Source organism: Salvia miltiorrhiza, chromosome 7 (assembly GCF_028751815.1).
Source record: "Salvia miltiorrhiza cultivar Shanhuang (shh) chromosome 7, IMPLAD_Smil_shh, whole genome shotgun sequence".
NCBI classification, from domain to species: Eukaryota; Viridiplantae; Streptophyta; class Magnoliopsida; order Lamiales; family Lamiaceae; genus Salvia; species Salvia miltiorrhiza.
The window spans coordinates 49,301,230-49,323,949 of record NC_080393.1 but is presented as its reverse complement, the minus strand read 5'-3'; the positions used below and the strand labels follow the sequence as shown (position 1 = coordinate 49,323,949).

Genomic DNA, 22,720 nt, shown 5'->3' with positions numbered 1-22,720 from the left:
TTTGCCCCCTGGTGCCGTGGGCAGTTTCCCGACTATGTCGATGCCCCATTTGTCGAATGGGCATGCAGCGTACATGACCCCCATAGTTTCTCCAGGGACGTGGATTCTCCCAGCATGTCTCTGACAAGCTTCGCATTTGCGGACGAATTCCCTAGCATCTTTGTTGACGTTAGGCTAATAAAACCCTGCCCGAATGATTTTTCGTACAAGATCCTTGAATCCCGTGTGCGCACCACAGCAACCTGCATGAATTTCTTTTAGAGCAAAATTAGCTTCATCAGGATATAAGCATTTTAATAAGGGGTGGGTGAAAGACCGCTTGTAGAGTTGGTCATTGATCAAGCAATAATTCTCATATCGAGTCCTCTGATTTGAATCTTTATTCATCCGCTCCCCTATCTTGAGAAAATGTATAATCGGGGCCCGCCAGTCATCCCTGATTTCCACTGAAAAGACCTGTGAAGTTCCCATCTCTCTGGTGTCGCAGAGCAATATGATCTCATCGTTCCACGTCTGTTCCACTGCACTGGCCATTCGTGCCAACAAGTCTGCCTTTGTGTTTTCTTCCCGGGAAATCTGCTCGATTTTGAACTCCATGAATTTTTGTTTCATTTCATTGATTTTGTAGTGGTATGCTTTCATCCGCTGTTCTTTGACATGATAAGCCCCTGACAGTTGTTGAGCCACTAGTTGGGAATCAGTCCTGATGATAACGCATTCAGCCTTCAGTTCTGACAGAATGTGCGTCCCTCTGACCACAGCCTCATATTCGGCTTCGTTGTTGGACATCCGGCAGGTGAATTTGATGGGAAATTGATATACTCCCGAGCTTGGAGAAACGATGTATACTCCAATTCCACACCCCTCCTTTGTCACCGACCCATCAACGAAGGCGATCCAGGATTCCTGCACAGGTCGTCAAGTAGTTTCTTGGATAAAGTCCGCAAGAGCTTGCGCTTTGATTGTCGATCTCGGCTCATACTCCACGTCATATTCCCCCAATTCCACGTCCCATTTGACCATTCTCCCTGACAAATACGGCCGCTCCAGCACCTGCTTGAAAGGTAAAGCAGTTCGCACCACTACCCGATGTGATAAGAAATAGGGCCTCAACTTCCTTGCCGTGACCATAACCGCTAGAGCAGCCTTTTCGATTTCTGTGTAGTTTAACTCGGGGCCCTGAATGATTTTGCTGACGAAGTAAATCGGCTTCTGATGATTTTCCTCTTCTCTGATAAGCACAGAGCTAACTGACTCTTCCCCCACTGCTATATATAAGTACAATACTTCTCCCGGGACTGGCTTGGTCAGAGTCGGGAGCTCTGCTAGGTAGGCTTTGAGATCCTCAAACGCTGTTCGACATTCCGCCGTCCATTGAAACTTGGTCCCTTTTCTTAAGATTTTGAAGAATGGCATGCTGCGCTCTGCCGACCTCGAGATGAACCTGGTCAGGGCAGTGATACGCCCGTTCAGAGTCTGTACTTCCTTGATCCCTCTGGGCGGAGTCATTTCCATGATGGCCTTGACTTTTTCCGCATTGACTTCAATCCCTGCGGGAGTAACCTTGTATCCCAAGAATTTTCCCATGGTGACTGCAAAGGTGCACTTCGCTGGGTTGAGCATAAGTCGATGGTTTCTTATGACTGTAAAGATTTCTTCCAGGTCAGAGACGTGATCCTCTGCTCTGACACTGCGTACCAACATGTCGTCAACATAAACCGATATGTTCTTTGAAAGTTGTTATTTAAAGATTTTTTCCATCATCCTTTGGTATGTAGCCCCTGCGTTCTTTAAGCCAAATGGCATGCTCTTCCAGCCATAAACCCCACAACAGACGGCGAAAGCCGTTTTAGCAATGTCCTTTCTCCGATGACATCGTAGTCCAGAGAAATGGGATTGTTAAAAAATCGGGACAGTACAGAGAAGTCCGCCCTGGTTTCCACCAGTGACGTGTGCAATATGATAGAATTATTCCCCAGGCGAGAGGGTTTTCAGACCAAGATTGGGTCTTCCATGGATGAACAAACCACAGAGGAGTTAATTAGCTGCCTCCGAAGAAACGCGGATGTGTTTGCCTTCAGCACAGCCGATCTGAAGGGAATAGACAGGGGATTGGCAGAGCACTGCCTCAATGTGAACCCTAAGGTTAAGCCAGTGAAACAAAGAACGAGACACTTTGGGGCTGAGAAAGATGCTGCAATCAGGGAATAGGTTCAAGGGCTATTGGACGCCGGACATATTGAAGAAGTACAATACCCAAAATGGATTTCAAATGCCGTAATGGTGGCCAAAAAGACAAACACCTGGCGGATGTGCGTGGACTACAGAGACTTGAATGCCGCCTGCCCAAAAGACCACTATCCTCTACCAAGGATTGATCAGCTAGTAGACTCTACCTCTGGCTGCGCGCTTTTATCAATGATGGATGCGTACCAGGGTTATCATCAGGTGAAAATGCATAGAGGGGACATTGCTAAAATGGCTTTCGCCGTCTGTTGTGGGGTTTATGGCTGGAAGAGCATGCCATTTGGCTTAAAGAACGCAGGGGCTACATACCAAAGGATGATGGAAAAAATCTTTAAAGAACAACTTTCAAATAATATATCGGTTTATGTTGACGACATGTTGGTACGCAGTGTCAGAGCAGAGGATCACGTCTCTGACCTGGAAGAAATCTTTACAGTCATAAGAAACCATCGACTTATGCTCAACCCAGCGAAGTGCACCTTTGGAGTCACCACGGGAAAATTCTTGGGATACAAGGTTACTCCCGCAGGGATTGAAGTCAATGCGGAAAAAGTCAAGGCCATCATGGAAATGACTCCACCCAGAGGTATCAAGGAAGTACAGACTCTGAACGGGCGTATCACTGCCCTGACCAGGTTCATCTCGAGGTCGGCAGAGCGCAGCATGCCATTCTTCAAAATCTTAAGGAAAGGGACCAAGTTTCAATGGACGGCGGAATGTCGAACAGCGTTTGAGGATCTCAAAGCCTACCTAGCAGAGCTCCCGACTCTGACCAAGCCAGTCCCGGGAGAAGTATTGTACTTAAATATAGCAGGGTTTTATTGGCCTAACGTCAACAAAGATGTTAGGGAATTCGTCCGCAAATGCGAAGCTTGTCAGAGACATAGTGGGAGAATCCACGTCCCTGGAGAAACTATGGGGGTCATGTACGTTGCATGCCCATTCGACAAATGGGGCATCGACATAGTCGGGAAACTGCCCACGGCACCAGGGGCAAATGCTTTCTCATTGTAGCGGTGGACTACTTCTCAAAGTGGGTGGAAGCTGAGGCTGTTGCGAAGATCGACGAAGTCACAGTGGAGCGGTTCATCTGGTGAAATATTTGTTGCCGGTATGGAGTCCCCAGAATCATCATCTCAGACAACGGAACCCAGTTCACTGGGCACATAATTGCTGATTTCTGCGATCGCATGGACATCATCCAACGCTTTGTATCCGTGGCACATCCGCAGGCAAATGGGCAAGTGGAGTTAACAGACAGGTCAATCTGCGAGGGAATCAAAAAGAGGCTAAACCAGAGCAAGGGGAAGTGGGTCGAAGAGCTGGATACTGTCCTTTGGGCCTACCGAACTAGCCCAAAGACAGCCACCGGAGAAGCGCCTTTTACTCTGGTATACGGATCCAATGCAGTCATACCAGCAGAGGCCAGATTGGAGTCACATCGCATCGCGACCTACAACACAGAGCAGAACGGTGAGCTCCGCAGAGCAGACCTCGACTTGGTGGAAGCGCAGAGGGATGAGGCTCAAGTCAGAGCAGCGAAGTACAAAAGCATCATCAAAGCGGGATACGACAAAAGAATCAGAGCAAGGAAGCTAGCCAAGGGCGACCTAGTCCTCAAAAGAGCTGATGCATTGAAGCCAGTGGGCAAGTTCGAACCCAACTGGGAGGGTCCCTTCATCATCACCGAGGTTCTGGGAGGAGGAGAGTACACTTTGTCGGATCTAGACGGTAGAGCTCTCCCCAGACCATGGAACATCAACACCTTGAAAAAGTTCTATGTATAATGTTATTTGATGACAAGAACAAATTGTAGACCGAATACTCTTTTTCCCCACAGGGCTTTTTACGAGGTTTGGGGCCATGATACCAATAAAATCGGATACGTGGTTCTAGGGAATTCCCTGGTGTTGACTCATTTATTTTAATTATCGCTTTTAAAATTGCATATCCTACTTAACATGTTCATGTAGAACATTGCACATGTCACCAGATGGGGGAATAGGGTGTATACCCATAGGCCACAATTTATAAATTCAAAATTGCTGCTTAGCAAGTCAAGGGAAAACAAAGGCAAAATTGCTTCTTAGCAAGTCAAGGGAAAAACAAACATCAAGGGCAGATCAGAGAAATCATTTTAACCGTAAGCCACGAAAGTTGGTTGCACCCCAGGGTTTTCCATGCTCCGTGCAGGGGGTTACTGTTGAACCATAAGCCACGAAAGTTGGTTGCACCCCTAGGATCTTCCATGCTCCGTGCAGGGTGTTACTGTTTAATCATAAGCCGCGAAAATTGGTTGCACCCCCCGGGTCTTCCATGCTCCGCGCAGAGGGTTACTGTTCAATTGTAAGCCGCGAAAGTTGGTTGCACCTCCCGGGTCTTCCATGCTCCGCGCAGAGGGTTACTGTTCAATCGTAAGCCGCAAAAGTTGGTTGCACCCCCGGGTCTTCCATGCTCCGCGCAGAGGGTTACTGTTTGATCGTAAGCCGCGAAAGTTGGTTGCACCCCCCGGGTCCACCATGCTCCACGCAGAGTGTTCCAGCTAGCAGCAAGGGGAAGCAGTGAGGAGAAGAAATAAAGGGAAACAATGAAGGGAAGCAGCGAGGGAAAGCAGCAAAGGAAGCAGCGAAGGGATGGCCCAGAAGGAATCAGAGAAATCCTCAAAGAATGAGTCAGAGAAATCCTCAAGGCAGGAGTTAGAGAAATCCTCAAAGAAGGAGTCAGAGAAATCCTCAAGGCAGGAGTCAGAGAAATCCCTGAGGAAGGAGTCAGAGAAATCCCAGAAGGAAAGATCAGGAAAATGCTCAAAGTAATCACAGGGGGCCGAACCAAGGACGTTCCCAGCAGAGGAAATCAGAAGAATCATTCAGAAGCATCAAACAGAAAACATAGTCAGGGAAGCAACTCAAAGGAAAACTCGACCAGAGGAATCACAAACACTTCAACAAAAAATAAAAATCCTACCCTACTTCACAAAAACATACAGCACAGCTCGAGGTCCCGGAATGCAAGCTCAACACCAACAAATAACAGAACAACATAAAGCACGAAGGAAAGCAGAACCAGCATAGAAATTTAAAGGCGAGACAAGTGTTGAAGAAATTTCATTTACAATGCCAAAATGGAAGATTATACATCAAGAGCCAAAACAAGTACTAAGTTTTTACAAGCTAAAAAATTATAAAAAATCTGGATTAAACCAGAAGGGACTACAGGGAGATCAGGAGGGAGGAGCAGGGACGGCAGAGTCCGGGGCAGGGACAGAGGAGACCGGAGTAGAAGAGTCTGGAGCAAGGACGAAAGAAACTGGAGCAGGGACGACAGCTGTAGAGACCTGGCTAGAGGAGGCTCCCTCTGCAAGCACCGGCAACGTGCCAGTATCCTTCACCTTGGGGAGGCGGGCTTCCACATCCAGCAGCTTCAAAGCTTCTTGCACATATGCTGTTTCATCTCTGTACAGGGCAAAAAGCTGATCCACCGCGGAGGAAGAAGAAACAGGATCCTCAAAGGCGGAGGCCTTGAAACCGGAGAGCAGGGGAGGCTCCATGCTATACTGCGAAAACCCCAGGGTGCTGCCAGTAGCTGGACCTCGTAGCCGGTTCACGAAGCTCACCAGGGAAGCGCAGAAGGCAGGCTTGTACACCGGAGCAGTAGGCATCGAGTCAGAGCCGACCCCAAAGGCAAAATAGGGAAGGGCCTTCTCCAAAACTGGATACCACCACTCCGGCTTCTTTGGAGAATCAGCAGTGATCCCCAGCAACTCGTTCAAGTCTTCGTCCTTGATGTTCTCCATCAAGGCCGGCATATCCAAGGCAGCAATCTGCTCCGGGGCCACCCCCGCCATCTCCAACGCCTTTGTGGCGGTCTGTCTTATCACGTAGGCGAAGATGGACTCGAAGCCTTCCAGGTAATCCGGAGTCCGCTGGAAGGCTGCCAAGGTACCCTCCAGCATCATACCCAGGAAATGCTGGCCCTGGGGAGATAAGAAGAACTCCAGGCGCTGGTCCCGGGCCCCCATGACATAGCCGCGGCTCTGAGCACCCGCACAGATCATCTTCCAGCCACGTTTGGCCTCCTTGTATTCCTCGTCGTACCTCGCCTTGAATCTGGCAAGGCTCTCATGACCCTCCTTCGTGACCCTCGCCAGCTCAGAGGCCAAGGAGGCCTTCTCCACTTCTGCCTGTGCAAGCTTGGCCTTCAGCTCGGCCACATCCGCCTCTGCTTGACTGTACCGTTGCACGGTACCAGCGACTTGCTCGTCGCGCTCCGCCGTCCATTTCATCTCTGTCTCTAAGTCATTCTCCAGTGCACCATAGTCATCGATGCACAAGATCACCTCCCCGACCTGGGACTCCAGCTGCAGAGAAATGATGGGAAAAGGTCAAGGCAGAGAAATGGGAAGGTTAGTGATAAAATCTTTTAAACATGTTAAATAATGCAGGGTACCTGAAGCACCAGGCGGCTGAGGGAGTTAGCCAACGCAGCCTTCTTCACCTTCTGCGTGGCCTCCCTATCCTTGGGGTGGATGTGGGAGAGTAGGGTGTTGACGAAATCACGCCCCCTTAGGGACGAGATTGGTTTGGGGCCTGGGGCCTCCGATTCCTCTGCAGGCAAGGCCAATGCCTTGCCCCTCTCAGCATCCATGGAGCCTGTTGCCTCCGTTTCACCTGTCCACCCGGCTTCGGGGTCCACGTGCCGGCTGCCTTTCTGCAGGCTCTCGTTGCGCCACTTCTCTACAAGGGCCAGCGTAACAGCCTTTCTCTTTCTTTGGACTAAGCGGGAGTCGGGAGTGGGAATGTTGCAGAGTGATTGGGAGAGGGGCACGTCATCCTCAACATCCACCACCGGAATCATGGACTGCCCCCCACTCTGGCCCGAGCCAGAGCCCTTTGCCCTCTGGCTGTCCGGGCTGAAGGCAAGCAGCACGTCCATGTCCTTCTCTTTGCCCGGAGGGAAGTATTGTGCGGGAGTGGTCCCCTCGGGGGTAGTGGGTATCAGTCCAGAGACGTCTACCCCAAGGTTCACGGGCTGCCCAGAGCCCTGTCCCTCTTCACCAGAGGGACGGTCAGCGGAGAGTTCAGACCTGCACTTGTTCCTCCACGACATCCCTGCAAGCAAATGTGATATCATCAACACAATTAAGGTAACAAGGATCTATACATATTTTTGCTTACTAACACTCAGCTTTACCTATAGCATTATGAGGGTACAGGGGAAATAGGCCATTGGCTGCCAAAGCCGAGTTATTTTTAGTGAATTCTTTGCAGGGGACTGGCTCTCGGTTGTGGAGGGCATTAAGGTAGTTCAGCATTCCCAGGTCATAATCACAGGGGATTTCTTGGGAGGCCAGCTGGTATTTGGTGCGGAAAGTGTGCCATCGCAGCTCTTGGGCGCCATACTGGTGCCAAGTACCGGAGGTAGTCTTTACGTAGCAGTAGGAATGGAGAAAGTCCTTATCATAAGAACTTAGGGAATTCAGGAAAAGGGCGGGGTATTTCTTACGCGCAGCAAAGCTATACAGGGGACCCCTCTGCAATCTTAGGGATTGGGTCTGGACAAACAATTTAAAAGTATCCTCAACACCATGAGCGGTGCAAAGAATATGAAAACAGTATAACCTCCGAATGGCGGAGGGAGCTATTTGGTAGAAGGGGATTTTGAAGTGGTTGGCTACATTTACTAGAAGTGGAGAAGGGGGAAGCTTCAGACCGGCATCTATCTGGGCTCGCCAGATAACCACCATATTCATGTTCATTTTATCAAAAGCAGGCATTAAAGCTTTGGATTGGGGTTCAAATTTCAAACCCTCAGGCCGCCTACATAGGTCAAACATCTTGTGCATGCTCGCCATACTCAATCGGGATTCGGGTATGGATTTGGGCGTCCTAGGGGTTTTCTCCTTCCCCTTAGAGGTCTTAAGTGTTTCGGAAGTAGGGAGGGGAGACCCAGAGGTCGACAGAGAAACCTGGGGGGAACTAGGGTTCGAAGGAGGGGAAGAGTCAACCGGAGAAGCTACGGGAGAGGGAGAAGGGGAGGGGGAAAAGTCAGGCTGGGCAACAGGGGAGGAGGAGGAAGCCATTATCGAAAAATCTAAAAAATCCTAGGGTTTTCACGCTCAATCAGAGCACCAACACAACAAATACTATCTACGCTAAAAAAGAGCACCAGAGGAAGGAAATACGCGATTTACCTAAGTCAAACGATCGAAAAAGTCGACGGAGGGGTCTGAGTAAGGAAGGTTACAACGCACTCGCCGGAACAGGGGAAAGAGGATCACCGGAAATTGAGAGAAAATTATGCGGTGTAAAATGAAGAAAATGAATAGTGGAAAGTAAAAATTTGAACCGACTAAGTAAAACGTACGCGGGCAACTACTAACACGCGGGATGAACGGCACGTGGCATCAGGGAAATAATCAACGGCCGAGAATTCCTACGGAGAGACGAAAAGACGCAAAGGTTAAAAAGTAACCTCGAAAAATGGAAAAGGACACTATAAAAGGGGCGGGCATTTAATGCGGATGACGTCAGCCACGCGGGCGAACACTCTGACTAGGTTACTCTGTTCCAGAGGGATGGACCTTATCAGAGGAACGACCTACACCAGAGAAGCCGCTCACGCCAGAGGAACGGTCTTCGCCAGAGGGATCACCAGAAATGCGGAAAAATCTCCCACGTGAGGGCAATTTTACTATTATGCCCCTGACCACACAAGGCACATGCTCCAGTGATGAATTTACCATTTTACCCTTTACGTGTAATCTATAAATAGCTACCTACGTGCTCTTTGTAATCTTACGTTATCTTCACTCTTAATACAACAACAGTTTTTCTCTCGAGCTCTCAATTTTACTTTCCTCTCTCGATCTTCAGCAACACTAGGTATAATTCATAGTCTTACAATATTTCACCGATAAAATCCATACCCACACGATCATGTTTCACCATCTGGCGCCATCTATGGGAAATCTGAGCTAGGACGTGAGTTTTAGTCGTCGGTGCATGCAGATTCGTAATTACGGTCAGATTTGCGTGCGCAGGTCCCGATCGAGCTGATAATCTGGTTACCCAAGTGAATCAGAACCAATAATCGTGTTTTCCGGGCTGATCTACCTATGAACCTTTGAGATCTGCGTTTTTTATGTTTCCTTGCATGTGCATGATGGGAAGGTGGTGGGGATTGAAAATCGGGTACTAATTTGTGACTACTTTACGCGTGATCGGAATAATTGTGTGCGATTGCAGTGTTTCTTCGCATAATTTGTGTTTTCCTTACGGATCTAACGAATTGCACTAATGATTTGTTGGTTGACGCTCTGTTTTTGCTTTCCTGGATTTTTTGACGTTGATTTACGATTATTTTATGCATAATCGTGATAATTATGGGTCGTGATTTTCATGCTTTCCCGTATAATCTTCATTTTCTACCTAACGTGTTTCGCTAACAAATCTCTTGGTTGTTGCTCTGTTTATATCTGTCCTTGGGTTTCTTAATTTGGCCCTCCCGATAATTTGTTTCTTCTGCTGGATCCTAATACGAATTCAAAGGGGAAATCTCTGTCATTCGTACTCCGTTAAGTTGATCTATGCCCTGGGTTTATTTCCCAGTATACAGAGATATTTTGAGGGGGAATTTATAACGGCCTTCGCGCCGGTGCTCTGGATTTCTTATATCGGGAATTTCGGTCACAAGAGGTGGATCGATTCATTTTTTATTTGGATTTTTCTCACATCGTTTATGTGTAGGTACTATAGGTTCTTCGAACGCTCACCGCACTCTGGAGAAGGAGTTTGACACTGTTGGTCTCAACTCCGCTGCTCACACTACTGAGGTGCCAACCTCGTTGTTCAACGGCATGCAGGGTAGCACCGCTTTCAGCACGCCGCCGGGTTTTCACGCTATCCAAGCCACCCCGCTGACAGGGCAGAATGTTAACATCCAGAGATCTGCTCTGGTGACACCGGGTTCCGATATGCCAAGCTTGGTCCCCACGTCTGGTGGCGGACCGCTGAACTACAAACTGGCAGAGCAGATGATGGCTTTGCTCAACTACGCTGTTGTGCGTCAGGCACTGGGGACTCCTCTGCTGACCACCATCCCCACTGCAGCTCCCTTGATGGGTGCGACCAATCCGCAGGGCACTGAAGCTCCGCCTCTCGCTGCTCTGGAAGTAAATAACCCGATAACCAACAAACAGGTTGTGATGCCTGGGGAAATACAGAAGGTCCCTGCTGAGAGGGCATTGGAGAGAAGGCCAGAGGGGAGCCGAGTCAGGCTTAATAGCATTGTCAGAAGGGAGGGGGTTGATGAGTCTGATAGTCAATCCATCTCTCCCATGTTCGAGTAAGAAAGGCCGAGGGAGAATGCTAGGCTGAAAAACCAAGTATCGCAACTGAAAAACCAGCTCAAGGACCTGAAAGATTCACTGAGGGAGAAGTCCCAGAGGAACGTCAGGGCGTAGAGGTCAGAGAAATCCCACAGGGCAGAGAAGTCGTACCGGTCAGAGAGATCACACCGGACAGAGAAATCGCAACAGACCAGGAGGTCAGAGGGACGGGAGCAGGAGTACTCCTCTGGGAAGCAGGACCACAGGGTTCATAAGCGTCATGCTCATGACGCGCCGAAGGAAAGGACGGAACATGGGAGATACAAGAGGGCCAAGACGTCAAGGTTCCACCCCATCACTTTGGAACCCATATCTGCTTCAGAATTGGTCTGGCTGATCTCTTGCGCTTTGCTGATCGTCTGACTGAAGATGTTGGCACTTCAGTTGGCACACTAGCATTCTTCTGTTGAGATTTTCCTTTGAAGGCCTCACTCTTGTAAGAGTTCTGTCTGATGAGTGGTTGAGGTCTTCTTTGCTCGGTGAAGTATCTTCCTTGAGATACTTGAGTCTTTCCAGACTGATGGAGACTTGACTGATGTCGTGGTACATGAGTCGTATGATGTCCAGTTGCTTGTCGTCGTGGATGTCGCTTGGCTCGTCTGGACTCATCATTGTTTTATCTCCATGGATGTTGTTCCTTCTGAAACTGAACTGATTTCAGTTTCTAACTGATGTGGTCGTTCTTCCCCCTGGTCTGGTAAGGAAGATTCTTCTTGATTCCTGATGTTCCTTCCCCGATCTTTGACTGAAATCTGCTTTCCAGTCTTCTCAGTAGGGTGATCTGGTTGGGGGCCTCCTTTGCTTGTCTGTAGCTTGATGGAGGTGGAACATTTGATCTTGCCATCAGTTTTCGTTTGCGAACTTCATCCATATCATGATCTCTTGATTCTTCTGATGTTGTGATTTCAGAAGTATCGTCCTTTGAAATGATCATGATATTCTTTCCTTTGTCAGCTGCAACTTTTCCTCCAATGCTTTCAACAAGGCCTTTTGATGGAAAGTTGCTCATCATGGGTGACTTCATCATGCAGTCCTTGACTGTTTCTTCCAGCTTGTGATTGAGCCTCTTGATCTCATGAGATGCTCTATCACATTCCGAGTTAGAGATTCTGAGTTTTTCTTCCAGTCGACTGTTCTCCATGATTAGCTGATCAAGACAAGTTTCATCCCGAAAGTAGATGATTGTCTGATTCCTAGCTCGTTCATCATTGATCTCCTTTTCTATTTTCTGATTCTGCTTGAAGAGATCTTCGAACATTTTCCTCAACTGACAGTGATCAGTCATGAGCTGATTAAACTGGTCAATTTCATCGGATGAGCTTTCTCCTGATTCTGAGTGGTCTCCTGAAAGCATCAGGAAGTTATCAGTATAAGGAGTTTTAGAATGAGAGATTACCTCTGAGCCATTCTTCCATTGTTGTAGCTGTTGTCAGCCACGCTTTCAAATCCATTGGCCATCAGGGCTTGACTCTCATCGTCTGAGCTGGTGCTGTCGAAGTCGGATGATTCTGATGTGTCTTTGGATGAATCAGCATCGTCAGCAACCATCGCTTTCTTCCTTGAGAAGTGGTGGACGTCGTTTCCCACCAAAATAATTCCTGTAAAATTATCAAGAGTAAATTAGTACACTGATAAGCAGGGTCGATCCCACAGAGAGCAGATTAATCATCAATTCCCTAAAATCTATAAATTTGGTGATGCCACCACGCCTTAATTTTGAGAAGAATTAATTAACTAAGAATGCGAAATTAAATAGAATAAAATACGCTTGAAGTAAATCAATAAAAAGGTAATTCGGCTCAAATAAATCCACACTAATTTAACTCTGATCCTCGACGCAATAATTAATCAATCCCTATCAACCAACCAGTTATAGGATACAGTGATACGCTCTGACATACCCCAATTCCTACTTACTATGTCGATAGACAGCTAGATACGCTAGTCTTGTCTATTTCCCTTATTAAAATATAACCTAGCCGGATACGCCAGTCTTAGATTTAATATTCTAACAGCATTAAGAGGAAGGAACCCAATTTAGACCAATTATCCTAGATACGCTAGTAATAATTAATCCACCAATTTATTCCTACTACAAACATGGTAGTTTTGTCACTAATCAGCCATATTCCAACAATTACGGATTAGAGGTGCTAATTGACTATAATCCAATTAAACCTAAGTTGATCAGGCTTAAATAAAATCGGAATTATCATGGAACCTAGGAATTAATCGGAATCAATAGAAATCAATTTTAAACCAATTAGGTCTCACATATAATTAAACTAGAGTTTCATTATTCTCGCCGAATTAAAAGTTTAGCTACTCATGTTTAAATTAAAAACAAGCAAAGAAATAGAAATAAACATAGAACAAGAGAATAAATTAAATTGCAAAGAAAATAAAATAACCACTCTGGAATGAAAATCGTCTGCACTAAAAACTGAAGCAAAAGTATGAACGTAATCAAAGTAAACTAATAAATCTAAGTCTAAAGTTGCGGCTGCCAAGGGAAAGTTGATCTCCAGGAAGGACGAAAATTAGGGCAAGGAATTGTATATCTGAAAGAAGAAAACTAAGCCCTATTTATAGACTTCAAATCCTTCTGGATCACCATGGAAGTTGCATGCAAAGCCAGACTCTAAAAGGAATAGAATCGTGCAAAGGAAGGTAAGTCCAGCTGTGACGCGCGCTCTGGAAATAATCTCCACTATGGCGGAAATCGCGGCTCTCGCCAGCGGAACAACTTCCGCTCTGGCTCTCTCCAGCGGGATGGGTTGCCAGCGGAATGCGTGATTTCTCTGCTATCGCCAGAGGAATGGTGATTTCTCTGGCTTTGCGATTCCGCTGTAATGGACTTTGGTTGCGCTGCACTGGACTTTGATTCCGCTGCACTGGACTTTGATTCCGCTGGGACTTTGATTCCGCTGGGGCTTCGATTCCCCTGGCGCTTTCAGCGCGGGCTTCGCTGCTCTGGAGATTGGTTTCTCTGACTCGGGGCTTCGGCTGACTTCTCTGGTCTGGTCTGGAGCGCGGGCTTTGGCGATAGAGCTATGCTGCTCTGCTCTGGCTACAGAGTTATGCTAAAAACACCTCTTTAGCCCCGAAATCTCCAAAATTGTATTCTTCCATCTAAAAACCTAAATCTCCTGCAAAGCATCAAACAAGCCATAAAACGCACCATTTTCCAGAAGATTCTCTTAAAATAAAGCTCATATAAACCCCAAAATTTAGCACAATTAAGCATAAATCAAGAAGCTGCGATCTTTCTTGGCTTTCAGCTCTTTACGCTCAGATTGAGTCAATTCAGGGCATTCATTTCGAAAGTGCCTTTTCTTTCTGCATCCAAAGCATTCCATGTCTTTGATGTCGTGAGCGGCTGACTTTCTTTCTCCGCTTCGATCAGTGGAATGTCTGGAGTTGCTTTCCCTTTCCTTTCCTCTGAAGTGCTGCTTGTGGAACCTTCTGTACTTTCGGAACTTGGACTCCATTTTGTTGAATCTTTCAGTCAACAAAGCATATTGACTGAAGAAGTCCTCAGGGTTGAGTTCCGCTGGTTCCTTGATTTGCTTCTTGCCTTCTCTTGCTGAAGCTTTCAGTGCTGCTCCTCTTGAGGTTGATGGACCATCTTCGTCTGATCCTCCAGCCTTTTTGATTCCAAGATTTCTCTGAAGGTCGAACTCATTTGCCATGAGGTCAGAGAAAAGCTTGTTTGTCGGGAGCTGACTGAATCCTGGCTTATGTTGATGAGCGACTGAGTAGATCTGCCATTCTCCTCGTGGCAGTGCTCGAAGAATCTTCAGATTGATTTCTCGTTGAGTGTATTTGTCTTTAGAAATAGATTGAACTTCATTCAAGATTTGATTGAATCTAAGTTCCATTTCTTCAACAGATTCATTCTTGAGCATGAGGAAGGAGTCGAACTTCTGGCAAGCTATGGATAGCTTATTCTCCTTGATTTCCTCGGAACCTACGCACATTCTTTCAACAATTTCCCACATCTCCTTTGCAGTTCCGCACTTGATGATCTTCATGACATGCATGTCGGGAACGGTGTCGGAGATGATACTTTTGGCGAGGTTGTCTAGCTCATCTTGCTTCCTTTCTTCGATGGTGAAGTCTGCCTTTTGCTTTGACTGGACCTCATCGTAAGGATCCTGATGTGGATCAACAGGGATCCGTTTGACGGTTTCGGTGATGATGATTGGTCCTTTGGTGATGACTTCCCACATTCGGCAATGTTGGGCAGTGAGGAAGCTTTCAAGCCGAAAATTTCATATGTCGTATTTTTCAATACTAAACATAGGTAGATATGATAATCTGATGTCGTTAGTCTCCATCTAAAAAGAGAGAACAGAGAACAACAGATAGAACAGATAGCAAGCACAAAATGAAAGAGAAAACTTTTTCGAGACCTTTGAGAAAAAGGATCTAGTTCAATTAGAACCTAATCAGATACAGAATGTTCTTGCGAACAACCTGCTCTGATACCAATTGTTAGGTCCCGGGGGTCTCGAATAGGTGTATGGGGGAGGGAATACACCTATGGGCTATTTTTACAAATTCCTCAATCAGAGGGATCTCAGTTAGAGATCAAAACGAAACTTTACACGCAAACAAAGACACATGTTGACTGAAAACAGTTTTGACCAAACAGGGTTGACGACTGATACTGAAAGCTCTTCAGTAAAGAGTTATCAGTTAAGTTACTGGAACTTAACTGATGCACTTATGGGCTTCAGTCGAGTTTGCTAAAAACAGAGATGATAACACTCTTCCTGACTATCGAAAGATAGATTAGTCAGACTGATATCATACGCAGCGGAAATTAAACTTAGTTTCGCAATAGCCTCTGTTGAGCACGTTGTTGGTCTTAGCCTTCTCTTTGCTGTTAATCAGTATTCAGTTTATCAATTGAAACAACACAAGTAGGAATGTAAAACTGAAAGCTGTAAATAACAAATAGACTTTTACGTGGTTCGGAAAAACTCTTTCCTACATCCACGGTCGGTTGATCAGACCAACAATCCACTCTGCAAGTGCTTAACAGGTGCACTGCAAACCAAACCGTGTGCTTGCCGGGGCACACAACCGTACCACTGAAGAAAACCCTTCTTCAGTACCCACGCTTCACTCACGTCGGATTTCTCTTGCTTAGCACAACCCGCGCTAAGACTCTCAGAGTCAGAAAACCCTTCTGAACTCTGAATCACTCAAAACACTCAAATCTTTCTTTGGGAAAGGAGGTTTGAACGAGTGCCAACTATACTGCAAAGAACAAGTTCTTTGTAGCAAGTTTGACCTTGGCTTCTGGGTAAACAGAGGTTTGCCTAAGGTCTAAGAGAATGTATGTAATCAGCAGTGACTGATTTTGGCTTTGGAATTCTCTTCTTCGATTCAAGCTTTGGGGAGGTTAAGCTTTAGGCTGAGTAGCAATTTCGGCAGAGCTTCAGCTTATGTCGTTGAATCGGTGAAGATTGAAGTTGATCCTCGAGCGCTATTTGTAGGAGAACTCTTGAATAGATCCGTTGGCGTAGAACGTCCTCAAGATTTCTTCCGTTGGAGAGCAATTCGAATTTGGGCTGAGGCTTCAATCTTTGAGGTTCTTTGTCTGGTGGAAACGGCTCTCTTGAGGGACAGGAGATGTGACGTCTCTGATAAAACCACCAAATAGGAATGACCTCTGCAGAGATAAGATCCTGAGATCTCTGCATTTAATGCGGCTGTACTCTTGTGAGTACGTGGCTTCCTTTGAACGTTGGAAGATTAGTCCGAGGAAGAATGATCAACTGATACTTGACTTTAGTATCAGTCTGTGGCACGCATTAAGTAATCAGTTCCAGACTGATTCTTCAACTGATACTTCAGTTGGTATCTTCAGTCTTCAGTCTTCAGTCTTCCGAACCGCATACTAAACTAGAAACGAACTCTAACACTTGAGTTCAAAACTGTTCTAGTCTATTACAATTAAGACCTATGAATTTTGGTATCATCAAAACAAGGATTAGGATATTCCACAAGGTTCCCAACAGTTATATGATGTTTTTATTCCTTAAAAGATACGTATAATTATACCGCAGTTGTACTACTGCTAACATATGTTCAAATATTTCTTGCATGCTCTGATAGGTTACTCGTTTGTTTAATTAAATCATCATCAATTCAAAAACTAAAATTAAGAATATATCATTGCAGCATTATTGATTTTCATGAAATCAATATAATAATGTCATCTCGAAATTAAAAAGATAAAAAAGTCACCGACTAGATGGAATCAAATCCGAAACAAGCATGTCAGATCAAGTCTGGACCGATCAAATTTCGGATTCGATTGGGTCGGGTCTAGCTAGCTAGAATAAAAATTGGGACCGTTACTTCGTATTTCAACGGGTAATCAACGATTCCCAATCGGTTTCAGTGAAACCCGTCCATTGCATTACAAGAATCTGGCCGATTACTGACAGAAAATTCCGTCGGTAAAGCCATAAATTTCATCAGTAAAGTCATATACCGATGATCGCCGTTTGTCGCCGTGAAAGTGGTCGGTAAAAAAATTACCGATGGAATTTCGCTTCCGTCGCTAAATACCAACGGAAAGGACGACGAACCGTCCGTAGGCGAGCACGAGACGACACTGGCGTCGTCTGAAATTAACGACGGAAATGACCGTCGGTATTAGCGAATGAAATAAATTTCGTCGCTAATTTCATTTTTTTTACGAAAAAATAATATTTATATATATATATATTATATTTTTTTTTGCTTTATACCCCACAAATATTTTGGTATTTATAATGCATTTTGAACTTAATTGTGTAGACGGAAATTACTCATCTTAGTTCCTTTCGAGTGGTCACCAGTACAGAACACGTGTATTATTGATATAACTAGCACCTATTAATTCATTTAAACTCTATTTCAATATACAATATCATTTATTAATAACTTTAGAATATGTCGAGATGATATCTAAGACTTGTGATGCCGACGAATGAATGGCGGTAAATATACGATCGAATTTAAAATAATAAAAAAAATTATATTATCGTTAATTAAAAAAATTATTATTGTTGAAAATAACAATTAATTTTAAAATATCCTCAATAATTTAAAAATAAGAATAAAATAGAATATTAATTAAAAAATAATAAAAAAATGTTTTTTTAAATAAAATAAAAATAACAAAAAAAAATTAATAATATTTACCGACGGATTAATTAAAAAAAATTTAACGACGGATTATTTTCCGTTGCTAATAATTCCATCGCTAGTCGGTCGGTAAAATTAAAAAAATAATTAAAAAATAAATTAAAAATAAAAAAATACTCCCTCCGTCCACGAAAGAACTTCCTATTTTTCCTTTTTGGGACGTCCACAAAAGAACTTCCTACCTATTTTTGGACTATACCCCACCACTTATAATCCTCTTACTTTTCACTTTTCACAACTCCCAATATTAATTATAACACATTTTCACCACTCCCAATACACTCAACTACCTTTTATCCACTCTCAATACACTCAACAATATTTTTTCTTAAAACCCGTGTCACTCCCTCCTAGGAAGTTCTTTCATGGACGGAGGGAGTAATAGTTAAAGACGGATTATTTTCCGTCGCTAATAATTCCGTCGGTAATCCGTCAGTAAACTTTTAAAAACAACTTCATCGAAATTTCGCCGTTGTTCCGTCGGTAATTTCGTCGGTGTCCGGTAAGTTTTTTTGTAGTGTTGACATCCATGTAACTGATATTAAGCTATCCTTTATTCTAATTAGGGTATCTTTTTTTTAATAGCTATCATATTATAGCAATACTAATTAAACACACCTTAATTAACCTTGTATATATATATATATATAGGTATATATATATATATATATATATATATCAAGATCGATCTCTACGGTTGATTCATCACCTTGATTGGATGAATTCATGGTCGTGAGTTCGAATTTCATAGATAGCGAAAAATTTATTTTACACATTTTATACATTTTCACAGAGAATTCAGACATGTTCTACATAAATTTTATACATTTTAGCTGATTCGTATTTTTAAATTTTAAGAAGTGTTTATATACTCTTATAAATTAATCTATTATTGCCTCCTTTGGTTTAGCATTGCGTCCTCAATTGACTTTTGAATGATTGTACCTACATTTTCTTTCAAGGATCTATAAGTATTCTTCCTTTTCACCATGATAATTTAGGCTACGTTTATTTTGATTGATAAATTTATTCATTGAAAAAGATGGATAACAAAAATTTATGTTTTAAAATGTCTAATTTATTTTTTAACATTTGACACAAAAAAAATGTTCACCATTTTTCCTTCCTTATTTTCGATGGATAATATTATTCATCCATTTTTTAGTGGATAATATTATATCCATCCTTGAAGTGAAAATAAGGAAGGGAAAATGATAAACATTTCTTTTGTGTCAAATGTTGAAAAAAAAAGGCGACATTTCAAGGCATAAATTTTTGTTATCCTTTATTTTTCATGAATAAACACAATATGCCTAAGTGATTGATATATACAACGATCAAGATTATTAATCATTATATGTTGAGATCATGAATGCCTTCACTAACTACTACGTTTAATTTCTTCAAAACTCCTTTATTCCTTAAACAAATTTTACAATGTCAGGATTACATTTATAAAGTTAACCACACGAAAAATGAATAAAATAAATAAAATTTGTAAAGATAGCTAGTTACATGATCATATTCATCCAATAGCAATAGGCGGCCATCAGAAGATGCATCCACCCGCACGATACTTCCCCGACGGCAGAAGGTACCGTAACGGCGGAGGGCGGCGGCGCCGACACGGTGATGCCGAGCTTCATCCCTTTCAAGCAATGGTCGCCTAGGTCGCAAATGTACCACTTTTCTCCGGGGCTGGTAAGTGAAACGCTGTCGTTTCCGGTCATATAAGGGAACGCCGCTGGGTCCGAAGATGTACAACCTTCCGCATCAGCTCTACTCACCTCCAAAACATTGTGAAGTCCTATTGTATACGAGAACCCTGCAATCCAAACGAATATCCACTATTTCCAAATTACCCAATATGTTATAGCCAAGAAAAATTTAAAACATACCAAAAAACATCTAATATTTCCAAATTACTCTTCATTACCAAAAACCGAATGTGTAAATTAATTAAAAGTGGCAGGGTTATATTTTTTAAGGGTTAATTATTGTCATTTATTGAAATAGGTCACTTATATTTGATTAGTATAGACTACTTTTAGTGAGAAGGAGAGAATATAATTTACCAGTACTTTAACATTAATTTCATATATACGAGCTAGGAAGGTGCAAGATATTGAAAACGAGCTTGCGCGTAAGGATCAATCTTGAAGTTAAAGAAAGTGATTCATTTAGAAGAGAACATGTATGCATATATAGGTTGATCCAATACTAAAGTGATTAATGTTTGAAATCTAAAATTTTAGATTTGAATGCATCATGTACACAATCTTTAAAATTTAGGGATATTTTTCGTAAAATACTCGAACTTTCAGCAAATTCTGATTTTTTCCATGACCTTCAAAATTTGAAAAAAAAAAAAAAAAAAAACACCATCTTTCGATTTTTTTCGATTTTTCCCATGGGTATGAAATACCCTCAACTAGAAGCTGATTTTAGAGCTTTTGACTTAGATTTGTTGATACCTAAGCCAATGCGCCAACTTTATTATGCCACCTTTATTATCGGTCACCCTTAAGTATCAAAAAATTTAAGTCAAAAGTCCTAAATTTAGCTTCTATTTGAGGGTATTTCGTATTCATGGAAAAAATCAGATAAAATTCAAAAGGTGATATATATTTTTTTCAAATTTTAACGATTATGGGAAAAATCAGATTTTGGTGAAAGTTTGTATATTTTATCGTGAATATCCCTAAAATTTATTTATCCAGAGAGAGAGAGAGTAACCATACTGAGAGTATCACCAACTCGAAAGTCATGTCCTCTGGCCCAATCGGCATAATTAGGACCACCAACGGTCCAACCCGCGCCATCTCCAACTACATGCTCGGTGGCCAAAGTCGGAGCGACGGCTGCCGCGACGATGACGACGATAGCAATCAAGAATGCTGACGACATACCCAGTTTAACAATGCAACTGTCACTAGATAATGGTTCAATTTTATTGTGCTAAAATATATTGAGTTAGAACATTACATTTATAGAAACAAGTGTTATTGCTAACAAAGTAACAATGTAAAGTGGCACTACAAGGCCGTCAAATAGATGAGTACTATGTCCAAAAATTTAACTGTAATAGTATTTCGTATGGATTGATCCAATGCGCGCCGAAAATATTGATTAAATCGAGGTTGCTCTACTAAGCGACTCGTTTCAATATAGATGTTACATTTCTTGTATCATTAATCATTATCATATCGTTGTAGGGGCTATAGAGTTTAAAATTGATCGGATGAATAATAACTACTACTCCCTCCGTCCACAAAGAGTCTGTGGTAGAGTGGAGTGCACCTGTTTTGATAAAAAAAGTTGAAAGATTTGATTTTAGTATTAAACAGTAGTATTGGACCCACCAAAATATAAAAGTAAATGATGAGTATTATGTAAATATTGAATGTGAATGGTGTTTAAAGTATAAAAGAGGTTTCATAAAAAAGGAAAATACATAATCTTTGTGGACGGACGAAAATAGTAATAAACACACAATCTTTGTGGACAGATGGAGTATTATCTATACCAATTTATCAATTTAAAAAGTTCATTTCAAATATCTTTTTAACAATATTTACTTTGAATGATATGATAGGAATATAAAAAAATAAAAAAAATAAAAATAAAAATTGATGAGGGTGCATGGTATTTGGGCCTCCGTCTTTTTAAGATGAAGATAGCCCAAATACCCAAAAGGTAATCCTCAGAGGAGAAAAGGAAGATTGGCGATAATTCCGTAGAACTGAGCCACTCAGAGAGAGTGATTTAAGTAAGGGGCGGGGTAAAAGGAAATAGTGGAATAGAAGAACATATATATGGGAGAAAAGGGGGTTTGAGAACACAATAGAGACTTCATTGATTAGAGGAGGAACATATCCAGGTCTTTGGTGGAAGACCGTCCGTTGCATATGAGAGAAAGATCAACTCCTCGAAGGGTGGCAGATCTGAGAATAAAGACGAAAGATACTTTCGCACCTGCAAAAGAGTGCACCTAGGAGACAGTTGTTGTAACTGAATGGCAAGCAGTCCCTTTCCACTTTTTTGTAGGAGCCGCTACCTCTAACCATCAACTAGTCGACTGATATGGAAGATGCCTTAAAGTTGATAAGACAATTCTACCCTTAGACGAAAGGAAGAGAGGAACCGGAAATGACGGAAGTACCCTCCCGTATTCAAAGCGGAAGTTGCCAAAATATCCCTCATGTTGTGTAATCTATAAATAGCACGAGAACTTACATTATAACATACGTTTTACCCTATAAAATACATCTGATACCAAGTTTGAATGATATTATCGTTTTTTAAATGAGCTTCCATCCAAAAAAATGTGACCGTTGAGATCTTGAGTGGAAAGACAAGTAGGAGAACACCGTCAGAAAGGAGAAGAGCTAATTCTTGGGTACTAGCCCGTTAAACGTGACCCGTGTTTTCGACTCATGTAAGATTATACGATTTGATTCGATTGTACTTGTGTTGGTAAGAATCACCTTCACCAAAAAAAAAATTGAAAATTGACAAATAAAATCATGAATTATTTTGAAATTACAATTTTAACGTGACTTTTGATATGTGGCGAATTTAATCACCACCTTTTTAATTTTTGCAATATCATGCCCCCAAATTTGACTGATCATCGGGGTGCTGAGTGAAAGCTTACGAGGATTAATAAAAACGATGTCGTTTATGTAAGGCCTAAACATCGTTGTTTTAATTATATCAATATACACTACTTAGTTAATGAATTGATTACTTTTAAATTTATTTAAGTATTTAAACTTTAAATCATAGGAATAATATTTTATAAACATAAAAGAATGTCAAAATATTTAGCCTAATACGAAAAGTTAACAAGTTTTAGATATTCATCTTGACATATTT

At 42.8% G+C, this 22,720-nt stretch overlaps 1 protein-coding gene across 1 annotated transcript; it reads right to left on the bottom strand.

Annotated features, from left to right (window-relative positions):
* Positions 1-19,246: 19,246 nt before the first annotated feature.
* On the bottom strand, positions 19,247-20,842 carry LOC130994613 (mavicyanin-like). The gene is made up of 2 exons (XM_057919669.1): positions 20,584-20,842; positions 19,247-19,667 (listed from the first exon to the last, which is right to left on the bottom strand). Exons 1-2 carry the CDS (start codon positions 20,747-20,749, stop codon positions 19,354-19,356), a joined length of 480 nt encoding a protein of 159 aa, XP_057775652.1. The 5' UTR covers positions 20,750-20,842; the 3' UTR covers positions 19,247-19,353.
* Between the last annotated feature and the right edge of the window lie 1,878 nt (positions 20,843-22,720).